At 41.3% G+C, this 22,048-nt stretch overlaps 2 protein-coding genes across 2 annotated transcripts; one reads left to right on the top strand and one right to left on the bottom strand.

The window, feature by feature from the left end:
• Nucleotides 1–1,741: 1,741 nt before the first annotated feature.
• Nucleotides 1,742–14,120, top strand: snx24 (sorting nexin 24). Its single transcript, XM_085359751.1, has 7 exons — nucleotides 1,742–1,918; nucleotides 3,776–3,859; nucleotides 11,490–11,594; nucleotides 11,732–11,826; nucleotides 11,940–11,969; nucleotides 12,115–12,179; nucleotides 12,285–14,120. Exons 1-7 carry the CDS (start codon nucleotides 1,850–1,852, stop codon nucleotides 12,353–12,355), a joined length of 519 nt encoding a protein of 172 aa, XP_085215877.1. The 5' UTR covers nucleotides 1,742–1,849; the 3' UTR covers nucleotides 12,356–14,120.
• Nucleotides 14,121–14,177: 57 nt separating this feature from the next.
• Nucleotides 14,178–21,287, bottom strand: ggcx (gamma-glutamyl carboxylase). Its single transcript, XM_085359750.1, has 15 exons — nucleotides 21,119–21,287; nucleotides 20,691–20,894; nucleotides 20,447–20,605; nucleotides 18,883–19,048; nucleotides 18,729–18,807; nucleotides 18,203–18,309; nucleotides 17,962–18,125; nucleotides 17,586–17,887; nucleotides 17,203–17,334; nucleotides 16,755–16,906; nucleotides 16,504–16,673; nucleotides 16,288–16,418; nucleotides 16,059–16,206; nucleotides 15,034–15,238; nucleotides 14,178–14,939 (listed from the first exon to the last, which is right to left on the bottom strand). Exons 1-15 carry the CDS (start codon nucleotides 21,141–21,143, stop codon nucleotides 14,780–14,782), a joined length of 2,304 nt encoding a protein of 767 aa, XP_085215876.1. The 5' UTR covers nucleotides 21,144–21,287; the 3' UTR covers nucleotides 14,178–14,779.
• Between the last annotated feature and the right edge of the window lie 761 nt (nucleotides 21,288–22,048).

Here is a 22,048-nt window from a genome sequence, read left to right as displayed (position 1 = left end):
TATTGAAAATTACTGGAAAGATAGATTTCTATTACCTTCCTAGAGTGATGAGCACCCATCAAATACACTCTTGACTGTTTGTAACACAGGCTTTGCATAATAAATTTGTAATGTCAATCTGCAATATCACTACTGAAAACCCCGTGATGTCATTAAAGTTGTTTCCTGAGTTGGCAAATTTCCTTCAGTGCGAGGGAAACTTTCCACATGCTACACATCACGTATAACTGGTATTAGTGCCTGATGTCAGTGAAGTCACTCTTTACACAATGGTATATACATTTCTACGAGCATGTATGTTTTCATGAGTTTCATGCACTTGCTATAACGTTTCCTGGGTGACTCTGTTGTCAACACCATAACTAAAGGCTGGTTTAAAAGTACATATTCAATGACATACAATGAAATACGTCTTCATAGATGTTTGAACTGGTTAAAAGTATTGTGTATTTCACTGATAATATCACTCAGTATTATTTATTACTAGTTCATTGAGGTTTGCAGGCATTCCTTTATACTCAGCTCTCTTAAGGTCCCACCACAGCACTGATTCACTCATTCAAACGACACATTGATTCTTTTCTTTTTCAGCAATTCTGTTTGCTGATTTGCTGCTGTGCTTGTGATCGTTGTCATGCTGCATGATCCAATTTCAGCCAAACTTTAGCTGTCAGAGAAATGGCTTCACATTGAACCTTTGGTATAGAGCGGAGTTCATGGTCGACTCAATGTTTGCAAGGTTCCCAGGTCCTGCGGCTGTAAAACAAGCTAAAATCATCACCCCTCTACCACGCTTCAGTTTGTATGAGGTATTATGTGCTGATATGCTGTTTTTTTTCCCTCCTGCATGGCGTTGTGCATTATTGCCAAACATCTACACTTTGGTGTCATCTGTCCAAAGGACATTGTTCCCGAAGTCCCAAGGTTCAGGTGCAACTTTGCAAGGTTTAGCCATGATGTCAACCCTTCAAACAAGCCATACTTGTTCAATCTTTTTCTAATTGTAATATTGTGAGCTTTAACACTTAACATCCTAACTGAGGCTTGTAAAGTAGAGTTGTGTTTTTGCTGTTCTTCCAAGCATTTCAAAGTCTCGAAAAGGATGAGGTTGGAGCTGGAAAAGAGGAAGACCACAGAAAAGATTTGCACATGTAGTGAAGGAGGACATGCAGATTACTGGGGTGTCAGCAGAGGATGGTAGAGATAGGGTGAAATGAATGCAGATGACGGGCTGTGGCAACCCATGAACTGAGCAGTTGAAAGAAGAAGAAGAAAATATTCTAACCCAACATTCACACACTTACATATATGGATCGGAGGCAACTCAGAATTCAGTATCTTGCCCAAGGATCCTTTCTCATGTAGATTAAAGAAGCCAGGGCTCAAACCACCATCCAACTAGCAGACAGCCTTCTCTGTCTCCACAGCCACCACAGATGCTAAATTATCGAAAAAACAATAAAACCGAAGCCCATGACATTAAAAAATACACAATTTGACACAATGCCACTGCCTGTCGAAGTTAATAAATTAATTAATTCTTTTATAATTAAAAGGAAAGACATTCACGATTAAAAATGATCCCACTGGGCCACCTGAATGTTAAACTGTCCTCTGTGGCGCTTTCTTCAAGATAATCCTTACAACGGTGTGCCCTCCGGTCCAGCAGGGGGCACCACTGAGATGTCTTTCGTCACATTTGAATTCTGTGATTTTTATCAGTCAAACTGGAGTAATCCACCAGCACTGAGTGAGTGAGTGTGTGTGTGTGTGTCAATGTGTTTGTGTGCGCCAGAGGATCAAGATCAAACATCACCTACCTGAAAATCACGCCTCAGTTCGAGTGAAGATGCATCCGGTGCGAGTGTCGATCCCGTCTTTTCGCTCAGAAAACAGCTCGGTGGAGAAAGGATACACGGTGAGCTGCTCCCTAATAAACCCTGTGTGTCTGTGTGTCGCCTGTCCTGCCGCTGTCATCAGATTTAATGTCAACTGTGCCGCTGTCTCTCTCTGTTAGATCATAAACTGCACTCTGCTCGCTTCAAATCAGCACCGAATTCGCACTTTATGGTGCAAATGAGGCACGAAAAGAGGCAAAAGTTACTCTGACTTTAGAATCTGTGTCTAATCAGAGAGGCTCCAGAGTTTTAAACCAGCCCTCCACACCCAGCTGACATCTTGACATCTGTAAATAAATAAATAAATAATAATAACAATAATAATCTAGAGTAAGGAATAAATAAGATGAAGATAAATACTTTAATGAGGTTATAAGTAGCTGAGATATGCTCAGTTTAAAGATATATAGTGTAGGGAGTCCTTGATTGGGAATAAACACAGGTAAGGATTTAATCCAGGCACCACTGCTTCACCCTTAAATGTTTTCTTTTGTAAAATATTGTTTAAAATCACTTCCAGTAAAGGCTGCTGTCACTGCAAACACATAAGGGTGGTTTCAGCTTTTTAAAATCAGTCATTTACTCATTTAGAGATCAAACTAATTGTACTGCAGTCTTCTAACATCAGAATCAGTAAGATATATATCTGTCTTTTACTCATCTTGTGACTACAACATTTTATCTAAGCACGTCAAACTCATTTTGCCACTGTTACAGCCCACCTTGACCATAAGTGGGCCAAACCACTGTCAGTGTAAAGAAGTTGGACTGCGCATTTAATACCAATTAATACTAAAAGAAGACCAGTTTCAACAATATATCTCAGTTTTTCTAGACAATAAAGAAATGCTGCTGTAAAAAAAAAAAGAAATCTGTCAGCGCAGATAAACAAATGTGTTCTGGTGGCCCAAAAAATAAAAAATTTTCCCCTGCTGTGGACCCACTGTAAAAGAAAATATAAATATATATAAATTTTTATAGTAGATGGTAAGAAAAAACTTTTCTGTGGTTTAATTGTTATTGTTTATTTATTACTTTGGTGTAGAATGAATGGCAGTGGTGGACTTCATCAGCAGGAAACGCTGTAAAATCGATGAAAATACAGTTAAAAGTACAAAATCTGTGCCCTCCTTTACATTTTCCACAGACGTGCGGGTCTTTGTGGGCCGTGTCAAACGCGTGCCTTGTGTTTGACACCCCTGCTCTAAGGAGTCCTATCCCCTTTATTGGGAACCACTGTTCAATTAGGCAACAGTTCCCAGTTTTGTGGCATCATTTTGAGGAAGGCTTTTTTTCCCTGTTTTAATGGCATGATGTTTTATTGCTGGAAGTCATGAGGACCTTAGAGCAGTGCTTTTGAGTTTGACTTCCTGACCTCCAAGATATTGTGTAATACCCATAAAAAGAAAGTTTTCTGAATTTATTTCTCAGTATTCACGTATGGACACTGTGTTCAGGTTTATGAGATGATTATATATTTTATTTAAAATATATTTTTAAATAAGATTCAACACCTGTTTGGATTCTTCCAGCATTTGTTAATAATGATTACTTGTTGGCTTTTCCACGGTGTGTGTGTTCACAGCGCTGCCGTCATTTATTGTGAATTTCCTCCTTTGCAAAATGCTGTCCAGAACGGCAGCGTGCGTGCTGTGAATCTCTTACTGAAGGAAGGGAAGTGGAAGGCAGCCTGTTTAGGGATGTTAACAGTAACTCTGACAGATCAATTTGTTTTTTCTGTCACAACAGCCAGATGTTTCCTCTTGTTGTGGAATTAATGCTGACATCGACGTTACTGTCACTGCTGAGTGTATGGGTAGAGCAGAGAAATTTTCAGTTGAATGAGTCACTAAGCTGACTTATCTTTTTTCTTTCAGGTCTTTAAAATTGACGTGTTGATGAACGGCAGACAGCATGCTGTTGAGAAACGCTACAGCGAATTCCACGCTTTGCATAAAATGGTGAGATTCAACTTTCAGTTCTGATTCTTTTTTTTCTTCGCACAATCATTCTTTCCTGTGAGCTAAAAATTTACTAAAGCGTTCAAGTGTTTAACTTCCGCCATTAATGTGTGAAAAACCTACAGATTTTACACATCAACCATGATATTCTAATTTAACTTAACACTGGTTTATGAATCACTCAAACATAAGAACACACCTGCCTGAACTAGTGTTGTGTTTACACATAACAACTTAGCAAAGCAACCAGTTTTAAATCTTTAGGCGCTCTTTGGGAGCCTGTTGCAAAAACATATTCTCCAAAAACACATTCTTTAGTTGAATCTACAAAAAATGCCAATGATACCACAGTTTGACAGGTATGTGATAGATTTTTGCACCAACTTGGTGATTCCCAAAGAGCTATTAGCTGAAAACGTGCCATATATATTACCAGAGAGTGCTGGTGCAGTGTGTCCTTAAGAGATTGAGGAAACTGGACAGATAAGGACACACTAATAAGTGTCAGGCCTTAAAAAAAACTATCTTGCACAGACAAAGTTGTCCTTAAGAAATAATGAAAAAATACAGCAAAGAACTGACACAGGAGGTGAGAGATGCATCTGGGCCTTCAGCTGATCCATCTACTGTTCACTGAAGCCTCATCAGGAATGGTCTCAGTGGAATGGCAGCTGACAAGAAGCCATGCTTAAGGGAGGAAAACCCATAAAGATTATTCATAGGACAGCAGGACTGGACTGGGACAAAAAATCGGGCCGGGCATTTTGACTAAAGACTGGCCCACCAGGTGTTACAGGAAAAGCCATAAAACCTTTGAATGAAAACGAACGCTGTTGTGACAGTGATGTACAGTCCTGTTGGTATATGTATGATTTCTATACATTTTACATCAGATTAAAACTTTGGTTGTAAGATTCAGATAATTATTTATTCAAAGCTAGACATTTTAAATGAGAATAAGAAAGAAAAGTATATCTTTGTGCCCCCCCTTTCCCTGTTAATGCCCTGCCTGCCCTCCTGGCAAAGCTTTGCTACACTGGCCCCTGCACAGTTACCAGCCGTCAGCTACGTAAAAAAAAAAGGATCCTGGTGTTATTTGTCTCTCAGAAACAGTTCATAACTTCAACTCATTCATGTCACCTAAAAGGTAAACCTGTTTCTCCATCACCTGTTCAGCTCTGATGATTCAGTAACATCAGGACATCTCCTGGTTTCATCTTCACGTTTCCCTCTCACCACATATCCAAACCGACATCATGACCAGCAGCTTTACAGCTGTGGCTCCAGCAAACATCAGCTGATACTTGAAATTAATATTAAATAAATTCTAACAACAGCTGATCAAGCTTAAATGTGCTGCTGTTGTTTAGAGCAACATTCACTGATTTCCTCTTTCTGGCGCAAAGTGGGCGATAAACAAACAAGAGAGACGGGACTTGTGTCAGAAACGGGTCTCTCCTCCTCCTGCCTCCCCTTTCTCTCATCCACGTGCTGGCCTCTGTGGAAGCTCTGCCATAGCAGCCACCAAACACCAGAGTTATTTGTACACATGTGCCAGCATCTGGCCAATCTACTACCTTTCATTATTTTATAACGTTACAAAAACAGCAACTAAAAAAATCCATATATATATTAGAGATGAACCGATCCGATATTACGTATCGGTATCGGTCTGATACTGACGTAAATTACTGTATCGCATATCGGAGCGAAATAAAAAATGTAATGATCCATTAAATATCAAAAAAGCACCTCACAAAACTTGTGACACGGTGTAACTCGGCTCATAACCGCAGCACGTCGGAGCAGTGTGCTCACGTGATAGAGCGGCTGTGTGTATTTGTAGCCTCACTACCAAACCAGCATTTCATCTCCGAGGAAGTTATCCCAGAGAGAAGTAAAGCAAATGTGTAAGTTCATCTCTGAATGTTTGTAAAGCATTCCCACATTAAGCTTAACAACAGATATATGGAGCGACTGCCTCTCTCTCTCTCCTGCTGCTACTTCAATCGTGAAACTGCTTAATGATCAGTTGATCGGCTTTTCTGTCGCGAGTCCGTCTCTCTTCTTTGTTTATCGCCCACTTCACGCCAGAAAGAGGAAACCAGCGGCTGAACAACAGCAGCATGTTTAAGCTTGATAAGCTATTGTTAGAATTTATTTAATATTACTTTCTACACCAGGATCCTTTTTTACGCAGCTTTTTACGTAGCTGACGGCTGGTAACTGTGCAGGGGCCGGTGTAGCAAAGCTTTGCCAGGGGGCCAGGTGGGGCATTAACAGGGAAAGGGGGGGCACAGAGAAATACTTTTCTTTCTTATTCTCATTTAAAATGTCTAGCTTTTCTGAAGGTCTTTCAACCTTTCTTCTTTGCATATGGTTTGGCATGACTGTTGTGTTTTTTAAGCAAATTAACAATAATCTATGAACCATTCAAGGATTTAAAAAAGCACCTAAATCAAGGGATAAGCCAGTGCTGTTTCTACACATACCAGACAACCTAGCAAAGAGCCAATTTAAAAGACTGAGCTCCAACAGGGAGATCAGTTTGAGAACAGAAAAAAAAACACTTCAGCACATAGCACATGAATCATCACATCTCACAACATAGAACTATGAACTATGAAATATTTTGGGTGCAGTGTATTTTTTACATACAGGTATAACAGAATAGCTTTAGTGTTTGTTTATTTAAACTTGAGTATGAACTTATACAAAATGCAGCAAGATATTAAAAAACAGTTTTATTGATTAAAAAACACTATATCGGATTCATATCAGTATCGGCAGATATCCAAATTTATGATATCGGTATCGGACATAAAAAAGTGGTATCGTGCCATCTCTAATGTGTGTGTGTATATATATATATTAGGGGTGCAACGATACACAAAATTCACGGTTCGGTTCGATACTTTGGTGTCACGGTTCGATATTTTTTCGATACAAAAAAAATGTTCATGCCTTTTTAATTTGTCATTTATTAAAATTATAAATATATATTTTAACTCAAAAGTACAGTTTTTAAATTTAATGTTGCTGAAACAAAAGTAATTAAAAAAATAAATATATCTCAGGGCTCTCAAAATTTCAAAATCCCTGGTAGCCCTTCAGGCAGGGACTCTTCAGTTTTTGGTAGCCCAAAATACATTTAAGTAGCCCGAATAAAAAAAGAGAGCAATTTTTTGATTGACGTTTTGTTTCCTGTTTTGTTTCCTGTTTTGTTTCCTTTACAATATTATACTTTAATGTATAATATTGTATAATAATGTATAATGTATAATATCCTTTACAATATTATACATTAAAGTATAATATTGTAAATATTGTAATAATATTGTAAAAGTATAATATTAAAGTATAATATTGTAAAGGAAACAAAACAATCAAAAAATTGTTGAAAAACAAATTACAACATTGTATAAAAATTACAATCATCAACTCAAATACTTGGTTCTAATTGAACAGAAATTTCTATGAACTTGTAAGAACTGTGTAGGACATCAATCAGTCTGTGTCAGATCCTGAATTTGAAATTTCCACTGAAGTCACGGGTAAGAGACAAGTGGAACTAAGATCTAGGCCATTTGCTTTTTGAAGTTTGCAAAGACTGCTAAATTTTGCCAGTGGTAGTTCACTCCTTGCAACATAGTACGCTGTTTTAAACAGATTTTTCAGGTTTATTTTTAGTATGTTATTTGCAATTGGTGTTTGTTCTGGGAAAGATATTGCAGACCGAGCAATAATGCATTTCTTGCATTTCTCATAGGTTCTAATGGGGGGCCTTTCTTAAAATGATTGGTCCCAGTAACAAAGGCGCTTGTCGACTCAGAAATCGAGAGAAAACCAACAACACACCCGGCAGAACATTATGTTATTTACACGGGTGCACATAAGTGGTCCGCATGTGCGCATTTGCTGTCAAAATAAAAGACGCGCACCAGATAAGAAGTTGCAACGCGCGTTTGTGTCCATATAAAAAGCACTGTTTTTGTCCGCTAGAGTGGGATTTTCACGGCACATTCTGCACCACATCTCTGTGCGTTCATCATCTGTTTGAAGCCAGCTCACCTCCTGCAACCACTTTTCCGAGAATACGCGCTTCTTTTGTGGTTCGGACTCCTTCTGACATTTGTTTGGAGGTGAAGGAACACCAAAGTAATTGCTTAAAGGAGCTTCTTCGACATCTTTGAGAGTTCTAAACAAATGTCTGTCCTTCTCCAGAAAATCTTACGTATGCAAACACGCGTTGCAACTTCATATCTTGTGCGTGTTTTTTTTGTTTTTTTTTTATATTTTGACTGCGAATGCGCACCTGCGGACCACTTATGTGCAGCCCCGGTTATATAGCTCGTCATATTGCAGCCACAGAAATTCTTTTGTCCATGAAACCATAAAGCTGCACTTTCTTTTTGCCTTATAGTCTGATTTGTCATAACTTTCCGTTTTGTGGTAAGCTTTTCTTTGGCTGTCACTTCTTCACCCTGACCTCTCTTATTTGGCTCAGCAGAACTGAAATATATATCCTGCTGCTTTTACACACACATAACGCTCAGCGATTCTCTGCGCGATCAACCTCTCACATGTTTAAGCTTGCTGCGGGAGATTTCACTTGTCATGTTTGCATAGTAAGCTAACGATTGATAAGACAATGTCAGAGGAATTGGTGCGCAAATTATCATCACTCACCAATCAGTGCTGTCGCTCTCTATACACAGTTCGCGTGATTGCAAAGTGAAAGCAAAAAACAAGCGCAAATTCAAACGCGATTTCAATATGTCACATATTGACAGTGGCTCACCGATGCCAATGACATAATTACCCAGCTACATTTCTGAAAGAATGCAAAACAAAACGTATATTTTTCCTTCCTACAATAGCCTGACGGGCAGGGCAGAGATAGATTTTGGTAGCCCTGTATCTGATTGAGGAATCACTCATCTTTGGAAAAGAGAGTTTATTACAGAGAAATGTCTCTTTCCAAAATAAAAGCTATACTATACGCTTCTTCTGGGCTATATTCTCAGCAGCATATTGTAGCGGGTCAGGGCTGTTCGGGGTTCTGTTTGTACAGTTATGTTTTGTTTATGTTGCCATAGTGACGGGTGACGCCCTCTCGCTGCGACGGTGTGTCCTTCCGGGGTCAGAGGGCGCCCTGTGTGTTGTTGTTGTTGTTGTTGCTATGCGGTTGCCGCGCTGAGCAGTTAGCTAGCGGCAGTGTTCTTCTGCAGATGTCAATAAACGGCTGTGCTCCCTGGCTAGCTCACGGGAAGCAAGACCAAACGACACCTCCGTCTCCTCCTTGTCTGAGCTCGCCACATTGGTGTCAGAAGTAGGATGATGGTGGCACCCCATGTTTTGACCCGAGTGACTTTTCCCCCGCCGGTCGTGACCGGCCAGTGCGCCAAAAGAAGGCACCTGGACATTTGCAGGACTTTGTGTGGGGTAATGGGGTCGTCGGGGACGACTGACCCCTTAGGTGGGGGCTATGTAGCGAGTCAGGGCTGTTCGGGGTTCTGTTTGTACAGTTATGTTGCCATAGTGACGGGTGACGCCCTCTCGCTGCGACGGTGTGTCCTTCCGGGGTCAGAGGGTGCCCTGTGTGTTGTTGTTGTTGCTGTTGCAGTGCGGTTGCCGCGCTGAGCAGTTAGCTAGCGGCAGATGTCAATAAACGGCTGTGCTCTCTGGCTAGCTCACGGTAAGCAAGACCAAACGACACCTCCATCTCCTCCTTGTCTGAGCTCGCCACAATATTAAACATATCAGGTCCCCATAAGGAGAATCATGTGCTAACGGCTGTCTAAATGACTCGGGTAAAGTTTGTAGCATGCATGCTTGTTGTTTTTGTCTGCTTCCACTTGTCTTTGCACTAGGATGATGTCGGCGTAAATGTGCAGTCATATTCGTTGTGTTCCCACTAGTGCTGTCAGCGTTAATCTCGTTGAAATGACGTTAACGCCACAACACGGCAAATCTCCGTTAACGAGCTACCCCTGATCGCCCCGTGCGTGGGGCTGGACGGCTAACACGTTAATGAGCTAACTGCACTAACACACTACTTCCCACCCATGTAATTGAGCATTGCGTGGCACATCCAACATACTGTTTTACTTTAGTCCATGACGCGCTTACCTTCAGGGTCATACGTCACATGAAAACCAAAATAATTCCAAATGCCACATCTGAATGAGGGTGGGGGAGGTTCAATTTGCCATGTTGCAAGGAGAGCTTAACTTCTGTCTGCTAGCTTGCCCTGCGCTCTTCCTTCTGACAATGCTGTCTGTGTTGAGCGCTCAGTGGATCTGCGCTCGACAGTGCAGCCTAGGCGGAGTAGTCGAACGCTGATTCACTGAGCGCTCAACACAGACAGCATCGTCAGAAGGAAAGTTGATAAAATAAATTACAAATTTTGTATTGTTCGATACATATGCGTACCGAACCGAAAACATTGTATCGAACGGTTCAATATCGATACGAGTATCGTTGCACCCCTAAAATATATATATATGTATATGTATATATATATATATATATATATATATATATATATATATATTAGGTAGGAAGATCAAGCAAAATGGACAGACTGTGTTCTAGCTGATAACTTGAAAAGCAGCTTAGAGCATTCACAGAAAAGTTCACATTGTGTAATCTGTTTACTGACTAAGGTGGCACAAACACACAGTCCATTGTCTCAGCAATGTCATTCCCTACATTAATAGCAACAGTTATTGTGCTGTGTTGTTTTCCAAACCTGACTGATGTTTGGAAAGAACAGACACTTTTTCAAATTGTTTTTTACTTATTAATTTATAAACATTTAAAGAATCTTTGCTAAAATACACAATTCAGATAGACATAGGCTATTTTTAAATGACTAATAATTACTTTATCATAGTAATAACCACACTATGGTCCCATTGTTTTGTTGGTGATTGTTCTATAATATCAGTAATCCAAAAAAGACATTTTCAAGGATTTTATTTTAAATTACTAAATATTTTCAGTTTTAAAATAACATGAAAACGTCTAGCCACAAGTTTTCCCTTAACAAGTTGACTTCAGCTCTGCCTTTATCTACAAACGATCAGAGGCTGATAAACCGCAATAATCCCAGGAAACACCCAAAAACGGTTGCATTTGCAGCTGCAAGGAGAGTAAGGAGTTGCAGAGAGGGCATAACATACAAAAGTTTATTAGCTGAAATGTTCCAAATCAATTAACTATGAACAGCTTCTCAGAGCTAAACGTTTGTTCTTCTGTTTTCGGTGTGGTTTGTTCGGTGACCCCAAAAATAGTTTGGCATTTTGAGTAATTTAAAATATGTGAAATCAATTAAATAAATGTCTAAACATCCAGCTTAAGTGCTTTTGCATAAAGAAATGTTATACTAGCACTTTTGTTGAGCAAAATCCTCTGCAAAGGTAAATTTGTTAGGTGAGAGAGGGTATGTAGAAGGTCTTCTTATTTTTATTTCATTGAATGAGAGAGTTGACACTGTGTCAGACAGGAACTCTGAGAATGAGGTCGGACATGTCCGGTTGGTTTTCTTCTGGGCAAAATAGTTTAACTGTGCACATAACTTTGAAGCAACTGTACACATTTGTGTAACACTTTTAAATCCCTCCAGCTGAAGAAGACCATAAAGCCACCCGAGATCCCCTCGAAGCATGTGAGAAACTGGGTTCCCAAGGTCCTGGAGCAGAGGAGACATGGCTTAGAGCTCTACCTGCAGGTATTTGGACTCACATTCCCTCCAACTGTCAGGGCTGTTTGTCTCAGATATAAAGAAGTTAAATGGATTCAAACTCGCCTCTAGGATGCTTCGTTTTGGTGCTTCGTACACACTGAAATTTGCTTTTGTTCTGTTAGACTATAATTATGGAAAACGAGGTCCTTCCAAAGATATTCCTGGATTTCCTGAACATCCGCCATTTTCCTTCAGTGCCAAAAACAGAAAGTTGTGGGTGAGTGTAAACTGCTGGTTTACTTTAGAATAAAAGACCAGTTTGTGGCATTTGCGCTTGTTCCCAGGGTCGTGGAGGGTTATGTGGCATAACTTTTATTTTTCTTCTTTAAGGTCGTTTGATACAGAATCACTGGAGTCGAGGTGAGTCGTTTTTCCCTCCCATAGGTCATGTTCTTAATCTGCACTTTAACCAGTTAAAACATAAGTAACTATTTGCTCTACACTTGAACTTCACTCAGATTGATTGGCACAGACCTCCTGATTTCTCCTTCTTCCTCTCTTTTAGTAAACTTTCACATCAGCCGGTCATGCTGTTTCTGAGAGACCCCTACCTGCTGCCAGCTGGACACGGTGTGTGCACATAACATCTTAAAAGGCTTTCCTTTCTTCTCCATTTAAAACAAAATGTACTCATTCTTTATTTGACCTATTTTTCTTTCTTCTTCACCTTTTCAGATGAATTTTCTAACGTTGTGATCGAAGGCGTGGTGCACGGAGTTTACTACCCAGATCTTCAGCCAAGGTAGAGCCTCCAAGCCGAATCTGAGGGGACGTCACTACAAACGGGATGCTTCTTTTTTTTTTTTCTGCACCATTTCAGGTGTGCTTCATGAAGAACATAACACGTTAGGACACACTGAGCCCTTCACATCTTCCAAAGCAAATAACAAGAATCCATTCTTTTATTTTTGTAAGAAAGGACGCCAGGACTCAGCACATTTTAAAGCATAAACACGTTTTCCACTAACAAACTCTCCACTGTAAAAATGAAGTGAAACTGTTTGACTGGTTACTAGGATGTGTTCAAGCACAGAGGCGCATTTTCCGAAAAAATAGAGCTCGATACATTGTAACTTAACTTTATTTTGTAAAAAACACAACCAGCAAAATTCACAGGGAGGATCAACTGGAATTAGAAATGTGAGGCTCATAAGAGCAACGGACCTGATTATATTCTTTTTTTGGTTTGTTTTAGTCACCCTACAGTGTATTCTGAATGACTCTTGCACTCTCATGAACTGAAAAAGGGTTAGTGTGCCAGACGCACAGGAGCATTTCTGGCATCTAAAGCACAGGGTTAGACTGAGCTTGATGGATCATGGCCTGCAAACAGGGAGGTGCCCTTCTCTATTTTATCTCCAGTGATGTGGTGTTTCTGTTTATTTCGAGCTGCCAAAAGGAGCCTGCTGTGGGAGTGCTGTGGGTGAATTCTTTTTTTTTAGGGACTGAAGAGGGTGTTTTTGCGTTTTGGTGGAGCCGACAGCGAGACGTTAGGGTGGAAATGACTGACTTTTTAAAGACGCTCTGGCTGTGATATTGACGTCTTTCACGAAGTCTGTGAGAAGTACTGTAGTGTTGATATTTGTGCTAGTGAGCTCGCTATGATGAAGTGACAAAGACTGAAATATGTGCCACAGCTGACTAGTAGATGCAGATGGGAACGGTGCAATTACTTTGGCTTCACTTGCGTTTTCCGTTCCCTCAGCAGATTTTCCCACATTAAAAAAAAAAACAAAAAAAACCAGGGAATCTCAGCCTTTTGAAATTAAGGGTTTGCTCTGTCGTCATCTTAAACGCACACCACCGACTTAGATGATAAGAGAGCCTCCAGTTCTCAACCCAGCAGAGAAAAAAATAAGAAATGTGTGTAAAAGCTGTAGGTACACGTAGATTTCTCACTGTTTGTGCATGACTTTGCAGATCGTGTTCATTTGTTTTATGGGAACAATTTGTGACCCGTCTCTAACACTAACGCACTCGTATTAATGTTTAAATCACAAATATAATCGAGGGTCAGTTAAGTTGTGGTAACTGGAAGCATAGTTGGCGCCGCCGTGTAAAAGGGATGCAGAGTGTTTCATTTTACAGACAGATGGTGATTTAGCAGACTTACAGCCAGTAAAATAACAGTGCAATATGATATGAAACACAAAACTTTGTCTTTATCTTGCTGCCTGGAATTTATTTCATGTAAAACTTTAAAATCTAACACCCTTCGATGACTGGTAGCTTTTGATGAAACTTTGTCACTGGACACTCTTCGGACAGCAATTAATAACCTAATAATTTTTTTTTTTTAACGTGACTGGACCTCCACTACACATTTATAGCCAAACAATGAATAATGAAGAGATTGTGATTGTGTGTCTTAGCAAATCATTGCCTGGAAATCCATGTTGTAGATTTATATGTATTTATATTGTGTGCTGTGTGTCATTCTGTGCCATAATGCCAGCCTACAGTGAACACTGGACGTCTGCTGTAGCACTTTATGAAGGGTAATGTGTACAATACTGACACCAATAAAAGGAAAAAGAATTCTCTATTTTCCGCAAGCTTGTCGTCAGACTCATTTCAATATCAAAATTTATTTTCATCAATAGATCTCCATAAGAAAAAAGACAGAAAATACTTTTTTCCCTTGCATCGTACCATAACTGGTTGGAACGTTAAACTGACTGAAGTATCATGAATATTTGTAAACATAATTTATCTCAAATTGTTCTAATCTCGTTGGAGCTGGCAGATGAACAGAAAAGGATCCTGGTCACTGAGATCTGTCCCTTTGAAACATAAAACCCTTCCTCCTTCAGTCACATGCTTCCACCTGCTTCACTTCTGTCATTCAAAACAGCATTAGCATTTTTGCACACACACATATGCTCCTCTAGCAAATAATGCCTGCTGTCTTTTTAAGCGCACTTATTTTTAAGAACAACCCTTTTTTTTTTTTTTTTAAACGGTCATTAACAAAAGCTCTAACCACGTAGTGACATAATCTGAAATGTTTCAGAAGTGAAAACGGAAAATAAAAGCGCTGTGATCTCCGGGCAGTGATGTCCCAGTGTAGTAACAGTCCAGTAGTAATAGCGCGGACACACACTCACATTGATGGGAATGTGTGACACCTACAGGCAATTCACCGAGTATTTTTTTTGGCCTCAGTGGCATTAAAGTTCTGCATGACCGACTTCATCTTTGAGCCGTTCGTCTTGACTGGCTTCTGCTTGAGGTTCCTTCATGTTGGCGTAGGCAACTTCCCTCGTCAGCTGCTCGAGCGGAGGCAGACCCACCGCCAGGTTTCTCATTGCAATGGCTGTCATCAAGATTCTGGAAGACAAATGTGCAGAGTTCGCGTGTTTGTTTAACTGGTTTTTCTACACTTTGTCTGCATCTGTGCGTTCTCAGAGAGCTCAGCACTCACCCTCTGCGTATTGTGTAATACTTCTTCACGGCAAAGCGCTGCAGTCGCTCCAGCATGCCGGCCTCCCTGCGTTTCTTAACTTCCTTCATCCGTCGCTGCCTCTTCAGGAACAGCCGCACAATCGGGTCAGTGGCGTTGACCTCCGAACCCTCGTCATCATCTGCAGCCATGAGAGGCTGCAGCTCGGGAGGAAGTGGCTCGGTTTCTGTGGGGTGAGACGGACTCAAGTAAAGCAGGTACACCAGGAGAGAGCTGAATGGGATTTTTAGTGACATGCAGATCAGCCATCGACAGCTGAATGGAAATAGATTGATTGTTTCATTAAAATGTAAAGTCACCTCGACTTTGTTATACACCACCAGGCTAAGCACACACCCCCACCCCACGAGTAGCATCATAAACTTTTATATATCTACTGTATTGTTTACAGTGTTGGCCTTCTTTACTGATTTTTTACTGCATTTTTTTTTGTTTATGTATTGCTACATCCTTAATGAGCTAGAGAGGCCAGTTTGAGATAGTTTGGACACGAGAAGCTGTCAGGCACAAGGAACAGAGGAATGTGAAGTGAAGGAGGACATGCAGAGGAGGAGGCAGATGATCTGCTATAGCGACCTCTACAGGGAGCAGCTGAAAGAAAAAAAGAAGGCCTGCAGCACGTACAGACATCTGCGGTTGTAACTGGAGTAACAACTTTTGAAAGTATTCCAGCAGGAAGTTGTGCCTCGCCACAATGCAAAAACTACTCTGAAACGGCTCAGGGAGCTAAGGGAACAACTTTAACTTGTGCCTCCAAATTCCAAAGATTCAAACCCAATTGAGCATCCATGGAAAGAAAGGGGAGAACAAAAGCAAGCCACAACCTGAAGAATCCTCTGCCCTGTTTTGTGGGTACATGGGTAACCTGCACAGCACTGAGCACGTAGGTTTTCAGATCTTTTTCAGGAACCTTACCACTATTCTGTAACCCCTTAAAATAATCCACTAAAAGCTATGCAATGTGTTATTTTTGAAAGCATCTTCACCTGTTCCATTGCGAACACGCTCCTGGATTTCATACAGCTTGGTGAAGTTCTTCTGTAGTGCCGCCTCTGTGGTGTTTACATAGACGTACATGTAGCAAGAGGGGCCCTCGGACACTGTGTACACCTTATGATAAGCCCCGGCAGCTACCTACACAAAGCCACAGTAAGTTAAGTACTAAAACAAGATAAAGAGCAAAGCATGAACAGTGACAATGGTGAGCAGCTGTACCTTTATCTGCTCACCGGGCTGCAGAGTGTAGTTCTTCTTCTCCTCCACTATCTCTACATTCACCTGGCCCTGCAACACCTGGATGCTGGTGTTGCCCAAATCTTCACTCACAAAGTTTTCCAAGTGGAGACCTAAAAAGGGAAGATAACAATAAAACAACACACCATGCATGGCTTTTTCATCCAAAAGAAAAATTGTAAAAGTGAGGTTTGTAACCTGGGAAATCCGCAATAAAGACGATTTCAGTCTGATTGTCCAAACTTCCCTCGATCTCCTGGAACTTGGGCCTCCAAGGCGAGAGGTCCACCAGCAGAGGCATGAGCCATTTGTTTGGTTTGAAAGGTGACCATTCAGCACTCACAATGTCCACACGAGGATCAAAGATCCTTAGAAAAGCATCCAGAGCAGATTTAAACCTCACCCTTTTACAATTCTGAGACAAGGCTAAAAACAAAAAGCTCTCGTACCTTTGCTGGAAGCGTTCATTGATGGACACCCAGATGTCAAAGTAGATTTCAGGATCGGAGATGTTATAACGAGGCAGGTACTGATGGAGGCATGTAGCATACTGCTTCAGCATGTCTCCGTGGTCCTTCCAGCGACGGCTCTGTGTGAACACCTACAGCAGGCAGATTGTGAATTGGAAGAGCAAGACTTTAGGAAAGACTACAATCTAAAAAGGTCAAGGAAAAGCAGTTTTGTTTATTAAAGAAACATCCATATACAGATGGAGACACTGTCGGGTGAAATTAAAGGAATTCCAAACATCACAGATTACAGTTATAACTAATGCATATTAATAATAACAATATAGTCAAAGCACTTCTGTAAGCACTAATTTTTGTTTTGTTTTGGGGGTTTTTAGCTCAGATAGCAAACGTTATCGAGTCTGACAGTGTTTCCCCTGTAACTCACCCCTGGGTTCAGATATCCAGTTTCACCCGTTTTCCTGTCTTTGTAGGTGATTTTAACGTGCTGATGGCTGCGAGAGTGAACCATCATGTCCCATGAATATCCGTACAGGCCATTAGTCCAGTTGTTATAACCCTTGACAAAAAAAAGAAGTTTAAGTAAAGTCATAAATCACATCACCATTTTCACACTTTCAATTCACCACTGAGTGTAGTGGGGACTTGTTGATGAGTAAGCTTTCAGCTCTCTGTTGACAACAGACGTCAGAGCTGCTCTTTGCTGTTGACTCTGATTGAGCAACCATTGGTCTCAGCAGATAACTCAACGAGGGCTTCATGGATGAATGTGTTATCTGTACAAGCATTTCAAAACAAAGATCTTAGTACCTGTGTGATGAAGTGAGAGTAGGGCAAGAAGAACTGTTCCATTAAGTAAAGAACAGTAAAAATGGCTCCCAGCTTGTGTTTTAGTCTCAATTTGGATGATTTGGCAGCAGCTGGGGTCTGTCTTTGCTGAGTGCCACTGCCTTGGATTTCTTCGTAAACACAGGAAGGGCTGGGCTGGGACCCCGGTGAAGTGAGGGGCAGGACTGGCCTGAGGAATGATGGGAAATGGGCAAAAAAATTTCTTGGCCAGTCAGGGTAGCAGAAGAGAGGACTGGTGGCCAGCATTGCGTAGGGAAACATCCCTGTGGAGGATTAAGACGAAGGTAAAATGACAGCACAGAATTAAAAGTATTCCTTTAAAAAAAGAATAACTCACCAATGCTGAAGAGCTGCGAGTTCATACAGTGGAAGTAGCTGACAAAGAAAAATGCGTAAGGCCGAGTAACGTCAAAAAACAGCAGATAGCCAGCGGTCAGATCCAAAATGAGACCGCCTCCGTGCACCACCAACAGGCTTACTAACTCCACAGGAAGAATCAGTCTGATAAAGGAGGGGAAGGCATGATCAGAAGCAAATTACTGGGATAATCACAGTTAAAGGCTTCAAAAAATACCTACTTGAAGGGGTCAAACAGCCAATGGTGAGCCAGGTATGACATTGAGTATCCCTCCACCCAATCAGCATCCAACTTCTTCACTCCGGCAATGAAGTATACTATAAATATCTTTGAGGAACAGCAGAGATGTCATTAGGTGACTGATGAATCCATAAGCTGAAAAACGCGTATCATATGAATGGTAAATGGCCTGTATTTATATAGCGCTTTTCTAGTCCCTAAGGACCCCAAAGCGCTTTACACAACCTGTCATCCACCCATTCACACACACATTCACACACTGGTGATGGCAAGCTACAATGTAGCCACAGCCACCCTGGGGCGCACTGACAGAGGCGAGGCTGCCGGACACTGGCGCCACCGGGCCCTCTGACCACCACCAGGCGGCAACGGGTGAAGTGTCTTGCCCAAGGACACAACGACCGAGACTGTCCAAGCCGGGGCTCGAACCGGCAACCTTCCGATTACAAGGCGAACTCCCAACTCTTGAGCCACGATCGCCCCATGAATGAGCTAAATAAACAAACCTGAGCTCGCAGCAGTGTGTAATTCCATAGAGGCACATGAGCATTTCTTATAGAGGGTCTCCGCAGTCCATCGATGGACCTACAAAAACACACACACGGACATCAATGAAAGAAACAAACATACACTCAAGTAGATTACTAAACATCACCGTACCAGTATCTGTTGCCATCCATGAGTGTGAGCTGAAATCCAATGAGGCCGTAGAGGTAGGAGTGATTGTTCCAGGCGGTTTTGTCCAGGAAGAAGATGTACCAGTACGTGGAGAGGAACATGAGGCAGGAGAGGCGGTAGAAGCAGCCGAGCATGATGCCCGAAGCACCTTAAGTCAAAAACAACAACCACAAAAATAAACAGATTCTTATCGTTAATGAGTCTGTTTTTACACATGAAGAGTATCTCCTAACTATCCTGACTCTATGGAAGCTTGTTTCCACCACTGAAAACAAAAACACTTTTCATATCAGGTTATTTACTCAAAGTCTGAGTCAGTAAGTCAAGATTTCTGAGATAATAAGCTAAAATGTTGACTCATGGATGGCAAAACACTTTATTTTTCCAGTGGTGGAAACAAACTTTAAAACAACTCAGCTTGTGAAGACTTTTTTTTTAAAAGGGAACTTTTGAATTCACAGTGACGCCATTGCAATTAACTTTGTTGTAAAGCGACATTTTAAATGGAAATGATTAGTTTAACTAGTCATCAAGGCTATAAAGATGCTAGTGTTGCATTATGGGAAATGTAGGGCCCAGCTTCTTTTTTTTAAACGGTAACTTTTGGCTTTTTACCAGACTGACCCACCGCTCAGTGACATCACAAGCAAACAGTGGATCGGACTGAATAACCGAAGGACACTGCAAGAGGCAACTTGTTGATGTCACAGTGTCGTGACTTTATCAAGACACTAATCATTAATAAAACAGTCGTAAGCACAAAAGTGAATTAATGAAAAGTAATTTTATAAAAGTAAAAAGTTGTCAACACCACATGCATACCCCGCTTTATCTTTCTTTGACTCTAATGGGATCACTCATCACTAAAAGAAAATATTATGTTGTATTTAGTAACTTAGTTACTTAAACTTACTTCTAAGTTATTAAATGGTTAAAAGCAGCAATGGCTGATGTTTTCTGATTTTCAGGATCTCATAACAGCAAAAACCCAAAAAATGCTCAACTCTGAGTGAGTGGTCAGGGTGCATGCTACGTATGTGCAAATCTGGCCTCTAGTTTCATTCCTTTACTGTCTCTCTCTCTCTCTCTCTGCAGCTTGTATCCAAACTCCTGGGTCCAAAAGAAACAGCCAACATTGAGCGACTACTCTGGGGGGGAAAGAGGTCCAATTTTATAGAAATCTATGCAAAATTGCTCTTCCGCTCATTTAATCTAATAACTAGTAAACACTTTTAAACTTGTTGGTTATAGTGAAAACCATGTATAACTTTAATAAGGCTGATGTGTCCCAGCTTTGTATCTGCTGTCTGTTTGCTTTCTTGCTCAATCTTTAGTGAGCTCTACCTTTTCATTGATTTAAAACTTGCAAGAGTCGGCTGGCTTGGGGAGTAAAAATGTAAGTGGAAAAATGCAGGCATGTGTTTCCCACAGAGAGCACTTCCTATTAAAAAAACAGAGAGAGAGAGAGAGACTGCATCCACTCAGACTCAAAAACAGGTGTTCTCTCAAGTCGGGAATAAACCTGGAAACACTGAGCCTGACCCACCGAGGAACATCACCACGTACACCAGGTACATCCAGTCCAGTGGCAAGGGCTGTAAGAAGTTGAAGAGAGGAAAGCGACACACGGGGGCCCCATCCAGGTACTTGTAGTCCAGGTTACTGAGGCCACGTTCCTGTGTGATGTCTATGACCATCAGCAAACCTGCACAAAGTATCAAAAGCATCACAGCAGGTCTGAGACAGTCAGAATACCCAGCAGGCAGACTGTACAGGTGTGATTAGTTTACCAAACAAGCAGCGGAAGATGCCCAGAGATGCAGGATCCGTGGGGCGGTTCAGGAGAGCCACAAAGCTGTGCCAGGAAGTCAGGTCCTCCTTCTTGAAGCCAAATATTTGCTCCATCTTGCTTCTGGTGGGCGTTTGTTCACGTTTGGGAGCTTTGTGCTGGTCCTTTGCAGTTTGATCATCTCCCTCACGGCGCACAAAAGCGCCTGCAGGGCACAAATTGGTTTTTATGTTTTTATGTACTAAACACAAAATGAATTAACTCACTCACGCAGAGTCCCTGTGTGAGTTACAAACCTTCCAGCTCTCATTTAAACACTGAACACGACTCAGGCTTAGACGTTGTTTGCTACATGTTGGTCTAACTGGTTATTACGTTATTACATAAACAACAACCCCGCACGATATGCCACTGCCACAATAACCTCACCTGCCGTAGCGTCTCTCGCCTCCATGTTAGAAAAATGCCGGGTTCTGGTTCGGGACAGGGGGGAGAAGGGTCTCTCTGCTCTCCCTGACCCAGATGCGGGAGTTCTGTGCGGTCACGGACAAAGTTTACGTGTCACAGCTCCACACACAGTAGTGTGTCAGGCGGGCAGGAGGAGAGGAGGAGGGAGGATGGGACAGGAGCGATTGGAATGTTGTGAAAGAGGTGCTTTTCGTCTATTGGCTGATTCCCACTCTGGCCCCACCCACCAGAGGGCGTTTCTTAGACGTCACATCCTGGTTGAGACTCAAGAATTTCGTCGCCCTTGAATTAGGTCAAATCTTGCTGTAGTACGTGACCGAGCTGAGCTACCTGAAAATGAGAAAACTCGGCGGTTACGTGTGTTAATGAAGTTACAAATTATAACATTTTCATGTTCTAATCTTGGCAAGGTACTTAATTAGTTACTTAATTTTAAATGTTAATGGAAGAGGGGGACAGTTCAATATGGTCTAATGTTATTTATATAGTATGTTATAATTTTTATAAAGTGTCAAACAAGAGTCTACTCACCGGTTTCTCCATATAATGTAATCATCCAATCACATTGCAGCAACTAAATGTATTTATCCAGGCAGACATGGTCAAGACCTGCTGAAATTAAAATTGAGCATAAGAATGGGGACGAAAGGTGATTCAAGTTTCAGAGACTGCTAAATTACTGGGCTTTTCCCACACAACTCTACGGTTTACAGAGGATGGTCTGAAAATGAGAAAATATTCCACGAGCTGCAGTTCACTGGGTAAAAATGGGTAAGAATGAGGCTGAAGCTCATTCTTAGCTGAAGCTAAAATTCAAATGGGCTTGTCAAAAATGAACAAGAGTGGATTGGGAAGACATTGCTTGGTCAGATTACTCAAAAATATGTGTGC

The sequence above is a fragment of the Diplotaxodon limnothrissa genome, linkage group LG7 (assembly GCF_057381915.1).
Source record: "Diplotaxodon limnothrissa isolate DT_005_m linkage group LG7, D_limnothrissa_male_GT1.1, whole genome shotgun sequence".
In the NCBI taxonomy this organism is placed as follows: Eukaryota; Metazoa; Chordata; class Actinopteri; order Cichliformes; family Cichlidae; genus Diplotaxodon; species Diplotaxodon limnothrissa.
This window is presented reverse-complemented; position numbering and strand designations above follow the sequence as displayed.